Source organism: Amblyraja radiata, chromosome 9, assembly GCF_010909765.2.
Source record: "Amblyraja radiata isolate CabotCenter1 chromosome 9, sAmbRad1.1.pri, whole genome shotgun sequence".
In the NCBI taxonomy this organism is placed as follows: domain Eukaryota; kingdom Metazoa; phylum Chordata; class Chondrichthyes; order Rajiformes; family Rajidae; genus Amblyraja; species Amblyraja radiata.
The window spans coordinates 26,510,521-26,528,357 of record NC_045964.1 but is presented as its reverse complement, the minus strand read 5'-3'; the positions used below and the strand labels follow the sequence as shown (position 1 = coordinate 26,528,357).

At 41.5% G+C, this 17,837-nt stretch overlaps 2 protein-coding genes across 6 annotated transcripts in view; one reads left to right on the top strand and one right to left on the bottom strand.

Moving 5' to 3' along the window:
* ryr3 (ryanodine receptor 3) overlaps positions 1 to 17,837 on the top strand; it is a 358,203-nt gene that overhangs the window by 315,843 nt on the left and 24,523 nt on the right. For all 5 annotated transcript variants that reach the window (XM_033026930.1, XM_033026931.1, XM_033026929.1 and 2 more), the window contains 6 exons: positions 2,402 to 2,488; positions 4,888 to 5,064; positions 8,805 to 8,935; positions 10,370 to 10,412; positions 11,564 to 11,691; positions 16,661 to 16,721. In XM_033026930.1, the coding sequence (XP_032882821.1) occupies positions 2,402 to 2,488; positions 4,888 to 5,064; positions 8,805 to 8,935; positions 10,370 to 10,412; positions 11,564 to 11,691; positions 16,661 to 16,721 (627 nt within the window). The remainder of the gene's footprint in view (positions 1 to 2,401; positions 2,489 to 4,887; positions 5,065 to 8,804; positions 8,936 to 10,369; positions 10,413 to 11,563; positions 11,692 to 16,660; positions 16,722 to 17,837) is intronic.
* Positions 17,417 to 17,837, bottom strand: part of aven (apoptosis and caspase activation inhibitor) — a 116,666-nt gene continuing 116,245 nt past the window's right edge. Inside the window, exon 7 of the mRNA XM_033026934.1 lies at positions 17,417 to 17,543. The gene's annotated coding sequence lies outside the window, so the exon portion shown is untranslated. The remainder of the gene's footprint in view (positions 17,544 to 17,837) is intronic.

Here is a 17,837-nt window from a genome sequence, read left to right as displayed (position 1 = left end):
TCAGCTCTACATTTTGATATTCCATGCCCATAGTCTATTTTTATCTCCTTTTTCGCTAGGGTTCTCCTTAAAATTCATCTCCCTAACTAAGCATAGACTCACTATTTTAAATGTCTCCTCCTTTATCTCAGAATTTGTCTGCCCAAATATCAAATATAAACCTAAAATGCTGGAAATACTTAACATGTCAGGCAGCCTCAATGGGTCAGAAGGAACTGCAGATGCTGGTTTAAACTGAAGATAGACATAAAATGCTGGAGTAACTCAGCAGGACAGGCAGCATCTCTGGAGAGAAGGAATAGGTGATGTTTCGGGTCGAGACCCTTCTTCAAACTAGTCAGGGGAAAGGGAAACGAGCAATAAAGACAGTGATGTTGAGAGATATAGAACAAATGAATGAAAGATATGCAAAAAAAGTAACAATGATAAAGGGATCAGGCCATTGTTAGCTGTTTGCTAGCTGAGAACGGAAACCTGATGCGACTTGCGTGGGGGAAGGATGGAGAGGGAGTGTAGGGGTCACTTGAAATTAGAGAAATCAGATTCATTCATAAGCTGCCCAAGCGAAATATGAAATGCTGTTCCTCCAATTTGTAATTAGCATCACTCTGACAATGGAGGAGGCCTAGGATAGAAAGATCAGTGTGGGAATGGGAAGCAGAATTAAAGTGTTTGGCAACTGGGAGATCAAGTAGGTCCAGGCGGACTGAGCGAAGGTGTTCAGTAAAGCGATCGCCCAGCCTAAGTTTGGTCTCGCCGACGGGGAACTGGGAGTAGGGGATAGAGTCTTTGCAGGAGGCAGGGTGGGAAGAAGTGTAGTCTAGATAGCTGTGGGAGTCAGTAGGCAACCAGGTAAGAGGACCAGGTACTCACTGTCTGTACAGAATTTTATACGGTCTCCCTGTGACCACATGGGATTTCTCCGGGTTCTCCAGCTTCCTCTCTCAATACAAAGATGTGCAGGTTTGTAGGTTAATTGGCTTATGTAAATTGTCCCTAGTGTACAGGATAGAACTAGTGTACGGGTGATCGTTGATCGACGTGGACAAGGTGGGCTGAAGGTAAACTAAACCATTGTATATTGGTGGTCTCTATACTTTAGCTCTAAATGGTGTCTAAAGTTCCATACCTTGTACAAAAGGAGAGAGGGTAATCTGGATCATAGCATAAAATGTGTGGGTCGTTCCCTCCATTTGAATGGTGAAAGATTGATTGAATAAGTATTTTTTGTGTGAGTGATTCTTTTGCTCCACAACTGCCTGTTTGCTGAGAAATACAATGTTTAAAATTCTATTTCAAATATAAATCAGAATCTTGGGCAGTCTATTTAACTTATTGACAGCAATAAAATTGAACATTTAAGCTGACTCCATTTGTGCCCTCTGCATTTCACAATGTCAGAACAATCAATGGTGTTGTAAATCATCGAGCATTCATAGTTTTTCTTTTTTTTAATATCTAATTTCTTGACATGAGCGATTATTTAATCGCCCAAGTGATGAAAATAATACAATGATCATTAAGTAAAACCCAAGGTCAATTGATGGCCCTTTTCTTGATTATCATTGTGAATATTTACAATGTATTTTTATCTTAATAAATCAGAACTAATTGCATTTTGGTTACATTAAACTGAAATTTAGCAGCCAACAGGGACCTACAGAAAATACATGCATGCATTTATACAAAATAACTTCTAAATTGGTGACACTATTTTAATATACTTCCACTTTCTGAAATTAATTTTGTAAATTAAACTGTGATATCATCTCTAAAGCACTACCGTGCTGGGTGATCGACAGGCATGCATATATATAATGGCAATTCTTTTGCAGATGAAGTAAAAAATTGGAATATATTGTCATACATATTTGGAAATTATTTTGTATAATTGCATGCATATATTCTGTGTAGGTTCTCTGTTGGCTGATAAATTTCATTTACATATAATTTAACAACTTTTAACTTATTTTATGATTCAATGGAAGATGACCAAGTTTTAATTTAACATAACATTTTCACCAAGGCTGTCTATTTAAAGTCTCCCAAATTGAAGCCACATTTCACCTGGCTGATAGAAAATCCAATTATCAGTTTTTTTTTCACGTCAGTTATTTTATATTGTACAATACAAGTTTCAGATATGAATTCATCCACTATTAACCACTGTTACATTCAGTAAATGTGAACCCAGAGACATTATGCATTATGATTTTAAAGGAGTATGGTTTCTAGTCGTTCCCTTTAATATAGAATATTTCTATAATAGTGGGGAGAAATTATTTAAAATAAACTCTCAGATTTGGTAAAACAGAAATTGCATTTAAAATATCAAAGTGAAATTTACTTGTGATTTTGCTTAAATGTTGTTACTTCACAAAATCATTTTCTTTTGTTTCAGAATTATCTAGCCAGGAATTTCTACAATTTGAGGTTACTAGCTCTATTTGTGGCATTTGCGATCAATTTCATTCTACTCTTCTACAAGGTACAGAAAAGAGTATTATTTATTTTTTTGCTGCCCTTATTACTGGTGCTTTGCAATATATACAACATGCAACTGTATAAAAGTAAGAAAAGGTTCCATATTCAGCAGAATAGAAAGATTGCAATAACAATATGTTCCTCCCCATCAAACACCAGAGGAGATTAAATGAATTGGATCATGCAGGTTAATGGTGCTTGTGCTGAAAATACTAATGAAATTTAAAGCATAGAGCAGTTTCGGTCTCAACAATACCAAGGAGCTTCATGATTGCAAAAGATCAGCTAAAGATCAGGTAGACACAAAATGCTGGAGTAACTCAGTGGGTCAGGTAGCATTCCTGGAGAACCTGGATAGGTAACGTTTCGTGTCAAGACCCTTCTTCAGACCTTCAGACCTTCCGATCCAAAACGTCACCCATCTATGTTCTTCAGGGATGTTGTATCCAAGTGTGGAAAAACCAGCATCTGCAGTTCCTTGTGTAGGAAGGAACTGCAGATGCTGGTTTAAACCGAAGATAGACACAAAACTCTGGAGTAACTCAGTGGGTCAGACAGCATCTCTGGAAAAAAAGGAATAGGTGATGTTTCAGGACGAGTCGACCTGAAATTTCACTTATTCCTTTTCTCCAGAGTTGCTGTCTGACCCATTGAGTTACTCCAGATTTTTGTGTCCATCCGTAGTTCCTTGCTTCTACTTAAAGAACAGGTAATTGAAATTCCCACAGAAGAAATTCTCACAGGAGGACCCGGCTTGGGGGGTCTGCCGTGAGAGAGGTGGGGGGGAGAACAATGGACATGGGGGGGATAGACAAAGGACAATGGGGACCCGGCGTGGGGGAACTGCTGAGCGAGGACAAAAGGGGGAGCTTTTGTCAGCGCCGAAGGTGGCCGCTATTTGTATACATTGTGTATGCAAGCAAAGAATTTCACTGTGCCTAGTCACGTGTGACAATAAAGTATTCCTATTCCTAACCGCTAGAATCCGAGGAAAAGTAATTAATAGGGATTTGCCAAATGATAACTGCATCTAATGACTGGTAATGTTTAAAGAGGGAATAAATGTATGCCTTATATTTCCAGACAATTGAAGTGCTAATTTGAATGACAAGACAATGGAAATTCAACTTGTGACATAATATAAATTCAAATAATTCTTAAATACCACCAATATATTATATTTTATGAATACTTAAATATTTTAATGCTACTATCAATTGACTACTATCAATTGGCTTTTTATCTCTGAAGATTATATTATCTGACACATTACAGAAGAAAACCAAGCTTAATTTCACATAGATTATACTGTAATTAATTATTTTACGTTATGTATCCAAGTAATTTGGGAGCAGACAAAAAAATGGTGCCTTTTTGGAAACGACAGGTCAGTGTGGACCCATTCCTCAACTCCAGATTTGTTGACTGATGCAGAGATTCGTTGACTTAATTAGTTAGTAGCACAATTATTGTATCTTACATTTACTGAGATGATTGGAGGTTTACGAGTCAAACGTATATTTGTTTGCAACAAGCTATTCTTTTTCCTATGGTTCTAGAGTGGGAGAAGACATTACATCAGACATGGCTGTGGTTACCCATGGTTAATGACGAGATAACAGAGAGTAGGAATAATCAGGCCATATTTGGGCTGAGATATTCTGACTGTTGTGGAGTCACATGAAGCTGTCCATGATTAATATCAATTATTTTAATGAATTGATAATGTAAAAGGTAATCCAAGTTTTCCAATGATACAAAGCTGTGTGGCAGGGTGGGTTCAAGGCAGAGTAGCTTCAGGAGAAAATGGAGAAATTATGTGAAGGTCAGGGCATGGCAGATGGAATACAGTCTGGAAAAATGTAAGGTCATCCACTTTGGAGCAGGCAAGAGGGCTGACCACTTACTTTTGCTTCTACTTCATATATTGTTATGACAAAGTAATTTAGATGACAACCATCGGAAAATTTGAATACATTATACTCCATAGTAGACCTCAAATTTGTCCTGATCGATATGCAGTATCTGCAACAATGGCAAGAATGAATCTAGGAAATTGTAGGTCTATTTTCTACGTCAAAATAACAGAAGGCAGCATCTCCTGAACATTGAACGATTTTATTAAATATATGTCTATAAATAGGAACTGAATTTTCATAGCAGTGATATAAGGAGAATAGAAAATTATGGAATTTTTAAATGAAAATAATTTCAGGTAATGGAAACATGTTTATCCTTTACAGAATGCAGACAAAAGCGCTGTTCAGTTGTTATATAGTTTAAAATATCAGGAATAATTTAATTTGATTAAAAGCAGAATTTTTTATTGGATTTGAAGCAATAAATGCTTGGCCACAAAACAAAAATATTTACATTTCAGAAATATTTTTTCTCTATTCCAAGGTGACCGAGCCTCCAGCTGATGAAGAAGAAGCGGATTTCAGTTTCTGGAATGATGACAAGGTGGATTTCTACGTGTTGCAGGAGTCTACAGGATACATGGCCCCAACGCTAACATTTCTTGCACTTATTCACACAATCATCTCAATGCTTTGTATCATTGGCTACTACATATTGAAGGTATAGTACAACATCTTTCAAGCTCTCCTACTTTGAAAAGCATCATAAAAACACATAATTCAGACTTGAGGCATGTGACTAGTGGTGTACCTCGGGGAGTGGTGCTGGGTCCATTGCTGGTTGTGGTTTACATCAATGATTTGGATGAAAATGTACAAGGCAGAATTAGTAAGTTTGCTGATGATACCAAAGTGGGTGGTATTGTAGATAGAGAAGTTGGTTATCAAAAATTACAGTAGGATCTTGATCAGTTGGGTAAATGGGCTGAGGAATGGTTAATGGAGTTTAATGCAAATAAGTGAAAGGTGTTGAATTTTGGGAAATCAAAGCAATGGAAAAGATTTAATAGCAACCTTTTCAGTGAATGGCAAGGCCCTGGGTTGTAGAGCAGAGGGAATTAGGAGTGTAGGTACATAGTTTCCTGAAAGTGGTGTCACAGGTAGCTAGGGTGGTCAAGAAGTCGTTTGGTACATTGGCCTTCTGGGTATTGAGTATAGAAGTTGGGATGTTATGTTACAGCTGTCAAGACATTGGTGAGGCCGCACTTAGAGTATTGTGTTCAGTTTTTGTCACCCTGCTATAGGAATTACTTTGTTAAGTTGGAAAGAGCAGGTAGAAGATTTACGAGGATGTAGCCAGCACTTGAGGGCCTGTGCTATAGGGAGAAGTTGGGCAGGCTAAGACTTTATTCCTTTAACTTCTGGAGATTATGAGGTGATCTGGTATTTGCATGATTCATAATAAAGATGGTCTCAACCACAAACAATAAGAAGCAAAACAAATAGTGTTCTCGTATGTTGCGATGCAAAGGGGTTAGCATCCAGTTAAATCCTTCAGAACATGAGCACCGCCAGTCCTTGCATTCTTGTAAACTTTTGCTTCAGTATCATTGTTCAGTACATATCCTTTAGGTCATAGAGCAGTACAGCCTAGGCCCTATCGGCCCACAATAAATGTCCCGAACATGCTGCCAATACCAACTCTATTCTGCTTGCACATAATCCATATCCCACCATCCACTGCACAGGAGGAATATTTTGATATGCCGTAGTATTATAATTCTTGTCTTAGCCAGAGAATGATGGCTTCTCCTCAGACTTACCCATTGCTGCCTTTGGATTCCCCCCAAAATCTATCCTTTTCTCTACTTCTGTACATTCTCAAAGCACAATATAAGGAATGTTAACTATATATTCCTCTCCACCTAACCTATTCACTGCCTGTTATCAAAATCAATTTCCATATTTGTCCCAGAAGAGACCATTTTTTCTTCCACTTAAAAATGGGGGAGACTGAAGCTTTTGTCTATCATCCCTGTCATTAATCTTATGAATTCCATTGCCCTCCCTTGCTGTTCTCGAAGATAAATTTGTAACCATGGCTACTTCTTCTTGCGTATGGTGTGCACAGCCTAAAGTTGTAGGACAGCTTGTTCTATTTGATCTTATTTGATTGTGCACGCCAGGTTGATTGCATTCGTCGAAACAGGTTGCAATTTCCCACCCCGTAACCATGGCAAACCACTTGAACTGAGCTACTGACCCTTAGTTTTCTTTATTTAAAATGTTGTTTATTTCAATGTAAATAATGTTACCTGCCTCCATGCCTGCCGTAATGCACTTGCTGGTGAAACCCTCATCCATGTTTTGTTGCACCCACGCATTCTTGGTCAGCCTCTTTCTGTCACTTTGCGTAAATTTGATTTCATGCAATCTATGCACAAATGTGCACAGTCCCCTTCCGCTTACACTACTCTGTATGGTTACATTCCCAGTATGCTAGTACAGGTGCACAACCTTTTATCCAAAAGCCTTGGGACCAGACACTTTTCGTAATTCAGAATTTGTCGGTCTTCGGAATGGAAATTTTTTTGCATACATTTTAAAGGCTGGCTCAGTGGTAGAGTGCTCGGCTCATATCCGCAAGGTCGCGAGTTTGCGCCTTGATCCCGGCAGTAAACTCGGTCGCGAGTTTGAGTCTTCAATGTAGTTTTTTCTTGCAGAATAAATGTTTGTATGAAATGCAGTGTAGGAGAGGTGTACTGACTGTGTGGGCAGAACTTTGGAAGTGATTGCCCATCAGTCTAAAAAGCCGCTGTGTCTCCCTGTCCCTGGGATAGCAGGGGGCGATCAAAGCACAATACCCCCCTCCCCCTCCAACTCCAGAGGAATCCGCTCCCCGATGGGCCGCTACGGCGACAAGTGGCAGTATGCCCACAGCCCGAGCTGCGCCCCCTCATCCGCCACCCCAAGAACAAGACGTACCTTGCACACCATCAGCTTCTGCCCCTACGTGTTCCTCTGGAGTTGGAGCGGGGCTGGGCTGGAGTTGCTGCTGGCTGTGGGTCTCTGGGATCTCCGTGCTTGCAGTGGGCCTGGGGGTCGGTGTCCCGTTGGTCCTGACGTCTCCGGCCACCCCCCTGGACTGGAGCTGAGACTGGGAACTGTACCGCCCTTGCCCCCTCCCTCTGCAACTGCAAACAACCCCACTCTCCTGCAAGGGCGGTACAGTTCCCGGAGGATGGCAGGTGGCCGGAGACGTCAAGACCAACAGGAACCCGCTCCCCGATGGGCCCCTACGACGCCCCGAGCTGCGCCCCGTCATCCGCATCCCAAGTTCCTCTGTAGTTGGAGCGGGGCTGGGCTGGGCTGCTGTTGGCTGTGGGTCTCTGGGATCTCCGTGCTTGCGGTGGGCCTGGGGGTCGGTGTCCCGTTGGTCCTGACGTCCCCGGTGACTGGCACGGTCCTGCTGCAATCGCCGACGTGAAGACAGTGCAAAGCCCCCGCGCCGGTGCAATGGGCGGGGAGCTGGAGAGGGGAGGGAAGGGGTCACACACATGGCCGGGAAGCAGAGGGGTGTAGGTGGGGTGAAACTGAAGCGAGCGACAATCTGCTGTTGCCTGCCCGCTGAGTTAAAAAGTTCCCACGCAAGACTCACGATACACTGTGTATCGTGAGTCTACCGTGGGAACTTTTTAATTCAGCGGGCAGGCAGCAGCATATTGTCAATTATTAACCCTCCCGCGCAATATACCCTCACCTTCTCTTTTATGAATGGGGATTTAGTTCCCCTTTCTTCGAGGACCGACCGAAGGTTCCGCTGTCACCTCTGCGGGCCGCCCTCGGTGAACGTTTTCAAGGACCTTTCTTCAAGGACCGAAAAAATGGCCGCTATTCGGAGGTTTTCGTTATTTGGATCTTCGGATAAAAGGTTGTGCATCTGTATCTCAATTTTAAAATTCCTTTTCAAGAGCTTAATCATTGGCTTCACTCTTGTCCTTTCATATCTCTGTAATCTGCAACAACCTTCTGAGAACTTTGTTCCTCCTATTTGCAGCCTTTGTGCATCTATTTTTTCTTTGCCCCAGTACTGATAGCCTCCAGACCCCAAATCTTGAATTTGTACCCAAAAACCTATGTCTCCCTACCACCCTCTTGATCTTTAGGGACCTCCATAAGCTACTTTTCTTAATGTTCTTTATTTCACTTAGACCAATTTCACTGTTCTCAATTTCATTGCAGTATGCTTACGATAAAGGTATTTCCTAAATGCAGGTTGTTATTGCGATAACGTCAATTCTAAATATTGACTAATGATATCTTCCACTACCCCAAAGGTTGAAAGCCTAGATTTTACAATAATGTATGCAGCTTATGCTGAAAAATTCTTATTATTTTATTACAAAGATCTTTGCGCAACTGTATACGGGAAACTGATTTCTTGATTTAAAATCTTCAAAGGTCCCTCTTGTAGTTTTCAAGCGTGAAAAGGAAATTGCCAGAAAGCTGGAGTTTGATGGTCTGTACATAACAGAGCAGCCGTCTGATGATGACATTAAAGGACAGTGGGATCGCCTTGTCATCAACACGCCGTATGTAAAACAAAAAGCACCATTCACAAAATGCAGTTTGCAGGTCCACACATAAACATGAGTAATGTCCATTTGGATTCATTAGTTGCAATATGGAAAGAGAGCTGTGGTTCTTAAGAGTTTTGTATTATCAAATGTCTTTACTTTTGGTCTCTCTGGACTGCAGAACAATTGATGGATAGATAGCTCACTCACAGATGTCCACCATAACCCAATGAACAGAGAAGAGCAGAGGTTGATGCTCTATCATTCCTTCCATCCTTCTGTTCTCTACTTGTCATTCCTCCCACAGCAGTACAGAGCAGAAAAGGTCATTCACATCCAATGACTCCATAGAATAACTATTTCTGTATTACTCATTGAAAATGCCTGTGCATTCTTATGCACCATGCACCAGTCGTTATATACTCAGTCTCTGATTTGCAGTTCACAGATCCATACACTGGGGGCCCTATCTCAATGTTTTCTGAACTACTATGTCTGTATCCATGAACTTGTTGAAAAAAGTATTACTGTCTGTATTAATATGGTGATTTGTTTCCCAACAACTTGTGGCAAGTGCTCCTCACTACACTACTGTAATCCAGAACAACGCTTCATATGCCACTTGGATAGCCTGGAACCCAACAGTATGAACATTGAATATACCAATTTGAAGCAATATTTGCCCTAGCAACTTGCCCCCACCCTGATGTACACACATTTTCCCCACCGTCACTCACCACCCTAGTCATCCTGCTCATTTTCCCTCTTTCTTGTGCTCAATTTCCCTGTTCCTTACGTTTATCTCCCATCCTCATCCCAGATTTATCCCTTTTTTACCCTCACTCAATCTCATTTTACCTATATCCCTCCCTCCAGCTTTACATTTCACATTTCCTCGTCTTTCCTTAGCTGACACACTCTTGTCTCCTTAGTCAGCCCCCCCCCCCCCCCCCCCCCCCGCCCCCCGCCCAATTGTTAGGTTTTTCCTTATCCCCACCTCTGTCTATCAGCTTACCCACCCCCACCCCCGCATCATCAGTCTGTCTGATGCTGTCTGACCCTCTAATTCCCCCAGCACTTTATTTTAATGCAGCATTTTTTATTCTTCTTATTTAGACCTTGTGTTTTTAAAGCCCATCACTGCTTGTAAATTCCTATGAAATTTGTTGTAGCTAATATCATTTCCTTTTAGGTATTTAAATGTTTTAATGTGTTTATCAACCAAATACTATGCCTTCATACACATTATCCAATTTTCCTTTATTTTGTCTTCAGTGGGTGTACAAAATCTCAACCAATTTCATGTCACTAGTTTTTCCCATCACAAAGTGAATTTTACTTCTCATGAGTGGTAGTGAGTGTGCATTGAATTTAAATAGTTAAGAGAAACTAGACCTCAGTTGAATGACACAAAGGTTAATGAACCAACAATTTCCTATATGATTACAGGTCTTTCCCTAATAATTACTGGGACAAGTTTGTCAAAAGAAAGGTAAGCAATATTGACAAACTCACTAACAGTTGCATACTATTTACGTAGTATTAATCATAGCTTCAAATATACTGAATGAGTTACATTGTACAATCATCCTTATTATAGGAGTAAACTTATGTCATTTTACAAACCATGGTGTTTCATAAACAGCAAGGAGACAAACTAACAGTTACTCTTTTTTTGATGGTGGTTGTTGAGGGAGCATTGACAGTCAATATATCACAAAGACTCCCTGCACCAAATAGTTCTGCAAAATCTTTTAACTTCCACCTGACGGAATGTGCTTTCTGCATCAATTTCATATCTCATATGAAAAGCAGCAGCACAGTGTCACAATGAAATGTCAATTGAGAATATAGCTCATTTCTCTGACCCTTACATTTCCCCTGTACCATCTCCTCTGAGACTAGAATGGCGAATCGGCACAGCGTTCTAAATTTAGTATCAAAGATCTGTTCTTAGTCCTTACACTGCTCCATCTTCCACTGAAGAGAAGCATGTGGTAATGCCATGTGACAGGGCATCTAATAAAACTTCAATCAATCCTTGTTGCAACATTCCTGAAAGGAGAAGTGGCACGTAGCTGCAATAATGTCTTTGACGGCCCTCCAAATGAGTACAGCTCAGCCAAGGTAAAGCAAAATGATAAATGCAGGATTATTGCCATAAGTGGCTGACCCATAGCAGACAGATACACTAAATGAATCTTTTTGAAAGGCTTGTAAATCTCAAGGTAGTGTAAAGTTATGGAATGCCCAATATACTTGAAGCCACTTATCGCTTGCTAGTTCTTGTCCCACAACTTCTCTCTACCTGTCTTTCTCAACTGTCACCTCTCTACTACATCAGTCTGTAGAAGGGCCCTAATCTGAAACATCTGCCCATTCCCTCTATGGATAATCCACTGAGTTCCTCCAGCAGTTGTTTTTACCTGAGTCCTACCCAGTTTCTCTGGTTAACATACTTCAACAGTTGAAGTTGGTTAAGTTTCTCTGCTTTACACCCTTTTGTTTGTAGAAACTGCTCCTTCTCTACTACGAAGTAATGAAGTACCATGGGCCATTTTGATATAATATTAATTCATTTCTGTTTGTTGAAATTACAATAGACTATTTGCACAGAAGTTTATGACCTTTGCTTTCTTTCAGGTTATTAATAAGTATGGCGACCTTTATGGAGTTGAACGTATTGGTGAGCTCCTGGGTGTGGACAAAAGTTCTTTAGATTTTAGTCCCATTGAAGAGGCCCCAGAGCGAGAAGCGACACTGGTGTCCTGGTGAGTGATTTTTGAACCCCTATTGTTTAACTCCACCTCAAGGAGAAGGAATCAAAATGTAGCTGAAAATATTTTCATAAAGCTTGCAAATGTATGCATCATTTGATTAGGACTGCAGAGCTTTCATCTCAGAAATACGGGAAACTGCAGATGCTGGAATCTTGAGCAAAAACCAAACTGGTGGAGGAACTCAGCAAGTCAGCTAGCAACTATGGAGGGAATGGACAGAAGAAATCTGAAGAAGGGTCCCAATCTGAAACATCATCTGTGCATTTCCTCCACAGATGCTGCCTGATCTAATCAGTTCAGAGAGCTTTCAGTTAGTTTTTTCAAACACATTCGTGCGAAATGAAAACATTATTCAGCCATTCTATTTTAAATGGATGTTGCACAAATTAACTGTCTTATGTTATTGCATAGTCTGTAGATGCCTAAAACCAGAGGGCACAGCCTCAGATTAAAATAATATACCATTAGAATGGAGATGAGGAGGAATTTCTTTAGCCAGAGTGGTGAATCTGTGGAATTCATTGTCACAGACGTCTTAGGAGGCCAAGACATTGGGTATGAGAAGGAAAAATAGATCAACCATGATCAACTGGTGGAGTAGACACGATAGGCAGAATGGCTTAATTCTGCTTCTATATCTTACTTTACTATATATACCGTTGGGTCCCCGCTGTGACACCAGAGATCCTCGAGAAGTTCAGTTATTACAGAAGTGTTACATCAAAATGGTGATCTGAAAATGGCACTGGGCCCGGCAACCCTCCCCCAACTGCGCAGGCGCGGCTGGCAGGCCCGACAAGTGAGAGTGCACTGCGCCGGCACGCCGCTGCTGGACCCAGCAACCCTCTCCCAACTGTGCATGCTCGGATACCGGGCCCAGCAACCCTCCCCCAACTGCACAGGCGAGGCTGACGACGACCCATGTTGGGTCCCAGTTGCCAGGCCAGTTAAGTACACACGCGGCTGATGGGCCCGGCAAGTGGGAGTGCACTGCGCAGGCGCGACGTTGCGTTGAAACTCGTTCCATTCAGAATATAAAGCAAATTACTTTGTAAAATAGAATGAAACTTGATACTGCACACCGCAGGCGAATGGTGAGCAAGGCGCCCCTAAATTGTTGCGCTATCGTGTCCCGTTTTGACTGTATTTCGGGAACATACATACATACAAGACTTTTAGTTATATACATAGTAGATCAAGTGGGACCCATTGGGCCCCGTCCCCAACGCAATAATCCACCACTCACCCGTTCCCCCAACGCAACCCCTTTCCAACACTCACCCGTTCCCCCAATACAATAATCCACCACTCACCCATAGCCCCCACGGGAGGGCTGGTCCCCCAACGCAACTCATTTCCTAACATAAGATCCCACCACTCACCCGTTCCCCCAACACAACCCGTTTTCCCCCAATGCAATATTCTACCACTCACCCATAGCCCCCAACTGTGCAGGCCATTTTAAACTTTAAAGAAAAAATGCAATTGCACTAAGATTTAATGCGATGTAGGTGCTACCAACAAGGCCATCTTTTGTTATCCAAATCTAATCATTAAACTTTGCTGTGCTGGGTTAGGCTGGCAGATTCTTTCCCTGAAGGACATTTGCTATGAAGGACTCAGTGTTCTGGGATAGAAACATTGTAGCCGGTAGGGCATTGTGACATCATAACTGCCTAACTGCCATTGCAGATTTGAAGAAATCCAACGTTTAAATCTCCCCCACTACACAGCAAAGATCACATTGTGATGTCATCTTCGGTTTTCGGAATCTTCACGGTAGCTTGTGTAAATGAGATCCCATTGTGATTGGACGACTGTGAGATGGCATTGTGACATCATCACTGGAAGCTGCTGGAGAAGTCTCCCTGTCAAAGGCAGTTATTCTTTTCAAAGTTGGCTTTTTTTAAACTTTAAATATCAATAACTTGTGAAATATAACTTAAATTGGAAGGAATCATGATTAAATCGACAACGGGGAAAAATCTGAGTAAGGTTCTGCAAAACCTTTAGCGAAGATACAATAACACGTACACACACACACACACACATACATACATACAATACGAGACTTTTAATAGTATATAGATATATATATATAGCCTACAATTAAAAAAATATGGATGGGTTTTGTGGAAAGGAGTAAAATTGGACCTGGAGTTGCTCATTTTTGTGGGTTCTTCAGTGAGTTTTGTAAGCAGAGCATTTGGATAGTGCATCTTGCATAAATAGGGCAAGCCACTGTGAGTAACCACGAAAAAAATGTTTACAACTTCTTATTCTGAGGCAAAACACTACGTTCTAAACACCCCAGCAGAGTAAACATCAATTCCATCAAACCCATTCAGCATTTTGTACATATCAATGTGATCACCTCATCCGATAAAAGTGGCGTGGTGGCGCTGCAGTAGAGTTGCTGCCTTAAGGGGCCAGAGACCCAGGTTTAATCCTGACTTCAGGTGCTGTCTGTACAGAGTTTGTACGCTCTCGTTGTGACTCTGTGTTTTACCCGTGTGATCCAGTTTCTTCCCTCACTCCAAAGATGTACAGGTTTGTAGGTTAATTGGCTTCGGTAAAAATTGTCAATTATCCCTAGTCTGTAGGATAGTGTACGGGGATCGCTGTTTGGCATGGACTCAGAGGGCGAAGGGCCTGTTTCCACATTTATCTCTAAACTAAACTAAAACTTGAAGTAACACACGTTATCTACTTAATCTCCAATAAATAAACTTAATCTCAGGAATCAATCTGATTTAATTTTGGCTGTGCTCCATTTCTTCCATTTAAATCCTTCTTCACGCTGTGCATGATATTCCAGATTCAGCAATAGTTTATATCTATCTATATCTATATATTACTAAAAGTAAGATCTTGACCGCATTTAACTCACTGCGATGTGATTTCCGAGAGAACCACGCCACTTACGGCCGTAATTTTTGGCCAACTCGCTCAGGGCCCTCCTCCGCCAGACTGGACCAGAGGATTTTTCCCATCGATGAAAAATCAGAGAGATATTAATGTTTTAAAACATTTCACCATTCTCTCTGCTGCCCCTGCTGATGGGAGGGGGGGAGGGACTATAAAACCCGGAAGTGGTGTGCCTCACTCAGTCTCTGCAAGATGGAGGAAGCGAGAGGGTCACGTCTCTCTGAGCTCTGAATAACACTGAACACATGTCCACTCAACTGTGAGTGCCCTTAATGTGGTTTGAAAATGAAAATATGGTTGGTTTGAAGTAAAAAGGCACTGCAAATGGTTGTTTGGGGGTTTTGGGTTGAAGTAAAAAGGTTGCTTGACAACTTCCTGTTTGCACTATATTGATTTTAGATAAAATGCTACCACTTACGGCTGTGATTTTTGGCCATCTTACTCAGTCCCCCTCCACTCATCAGGTGCAGAGGATTCTTCCCATCAATGAAAAATAAAAGTGGTATTAGTGTTTAAAAAATGTTGAGAATCTCTCTCCTGTCGATCACGCCATGAAGGCCACACCTTTTCCAGTGGGAGGGGGAGGATTATAAAACCCGGAAGTGTGGGTGTGGCTCAGTCTCTGCATGATGGGGGAGGGAGAGGTCACGACTCTATCTGAGCTGTGTATCAACTGAACACACTGAATGTCTACTGAACTGTGAGTGTGGTGTTTTGTGTGGGTTTTATGGCGGTTTCACCCTGCTTGAAATGGTATGAAACTGCATTTGAATGTAATGGCCTTGCACCCTGCATGAAATGGTATGAAACTGCATTTGAATGTGGTGTCGTTGCACCCTGCATGAAATGGTATGAAACTGCATTTGAATTTGGTGGCCTTGCACCCTCCTTGAAATGGTATGAAACTGCAGTTGAATTTTGTGGCCTTGCACCCTGCTTGAAATGGAATTTCAAGGAATAGCCGTGAGTCAACTGCCAGCCGTGAGTGAGCTGCCAGCACATCAGTCTTGATTGACTGAGCTGCCACCCCAAGAATCCATTTGGCCCACAATGTCCACACTAGCCCTCTGGAAACCAGTCCCTTCAGCCCACAACACCCATACTGGCGCTCCAGAAAGCCCCCTCCCCCCACTGGCCACCAATATTGGAATTGGTGGAGAGGTGGAATATTGCGTTGGGGGACCAGCCATCCCGTGTGAACATGGGGCCCAAAGGGTCCCACTTAGCCTAGTATATTACTAAAACTCTCATCTTGTTTGTTTCTCTGCGTGTGAATGTGATCCCTGAACTACGCCAAATGGTACACGATAGCGCTAAAATGTTTGCACCACCTTACTCACAATTGTCCTGTGATGGTTTGTGTCAAGTTTCGTTCAGATTTATGTTATATTTTACAAGTTATTAATATTTTCAAATTTACAAAATCCCAACTTGAGAAAAATGTCTTCCCTGTACTTACAGCTATGACGTCACAATGGGATTGTAGCCCTGCTCGCAACAATGTTGCTATCCCAGTACACTGAGTTCTGCTAGTTAGCAAGTGCAATTGCATTTTCTTTAAAGTCACAGCACACTGAGTTCTGCTAGCGAGTAAGTGGAATTGCATTTTTTTTAAAGTTTAAAATGTGGGAGGGTGAATAAGGCAAAATGAGCCGCAGTGGGTCCTATGGGTGAGTGGTGCAATATTGCATTGGGGGAACGGGTTACGTTGGGGGATCAGGCTGCATTGGAGGAATCAGGCCTCACTTGGGGGCTATGGGTGAGTGGTCGCATATTGCGTTAGGGGAATGGGTTGTGTTGGGGACCAGGCCTCCCGTGTGACAGGGACCCAATGGGTCCCACTTGGTCTAGTAACAAATAAAACTGTGGACAAATTATCTGTGAGATGTCAGACCAGCTCTCTCAAAGGCCAGCGACAGCTTTTGAAATACCACAGCAAAGAAGAAAATCCTTTGTCGTAAAGTATACTGAGATAGCAAAATCAAAAATAAAACTTTGAATGTTGTAACTTTATATTTTGGTTTATTTATAGGTTGAGTTCCATTGATTTAAAATACCATATTTGGAAACTTGGAGTTGTGGTCACTGATAATGTAAGTACAATTAAAAGCAATTACTAATTTCCCATTTCAACATAAGTGCATCATCTCTACTTGATGAAGTCCAGCTTTTGAACAAATCCCATTATGATTTGCTTTCACATAAAATATGTTAATGTTACTATACTGATTTACCCAGTTATATTACAATTTACTATTTTACTGTACAGGTAACATCAGTTATGTATTATAAGAATCAAATCTTTGCATTCTAAAGGGGCTGTCCCACTGCGACAACCTAATCCGCGAGTTCTGGCGAGTTTGCCCTCGACTCATACGCGCAGCATCGTCGACACGAGGTCCTAGGAGGTCTTTCCAACTCTCCTTTATGCTCGAGAGTAGTCCCCGTGTACTCAAGGCCTCAGCTAAGTCGCGGCGTATTTTTCAACATGTTGTGAGTAAAAAAGGTCGCCATGGAAAAATCGATACTTTTTTTACTCGTAGGTTTAGTCGAAGTAGGTCATAGTAGGTCGGCATGTTATTCGTAGGTAATCGAGGGTAGTCGAAGGTAGTCGTAGATTGTCTTCAACATAGTCGAGGGGTGGTCGAAGGAGATTGTCTCCACTCTCCACTATTCGGTGTCCAATTTTCCCGAAGCTAGTCTTCAACATAGTCGAAGGAGGTCTTCTACATGGTCGAAGGAGGTCTTCAACATTACAATTTTTTTTCAAACTCTTCTAAACTCGCCAATTAGGTCGCCGCAGTGGGACAGCCCCTTAAGTTGGTCAGCTTTGTTTTTTTTTAAATCAGTTGAAAGGAAAGTGCTGAAGTTCCACATATATCCTTTTTACTGTATTGTGAACTGCAGCTTGATTTCTGAGAAAAAAATAATTCAAATAAAATTACACCTTGAAATCTAAATTAAGAGGTTCTGCTCAGCCAAACTGCAATTTCCCATCTCTACTCTTTTTCTTATCTGATACTTCCTTCCTATTCATTGCACTGCATTTTGCAAGTTACTCCATGTATTTTTATGTTATAAATGTCTTACTCATTTTGTAAGGATTCAACATTCCTGTTATTATATCTAATAAATCCAATGAAAAGCGTCTGACTGAAAAGCACGGCCAATGCTGGTACTTTCATTCAGCCACAAGAACCATTCACAGC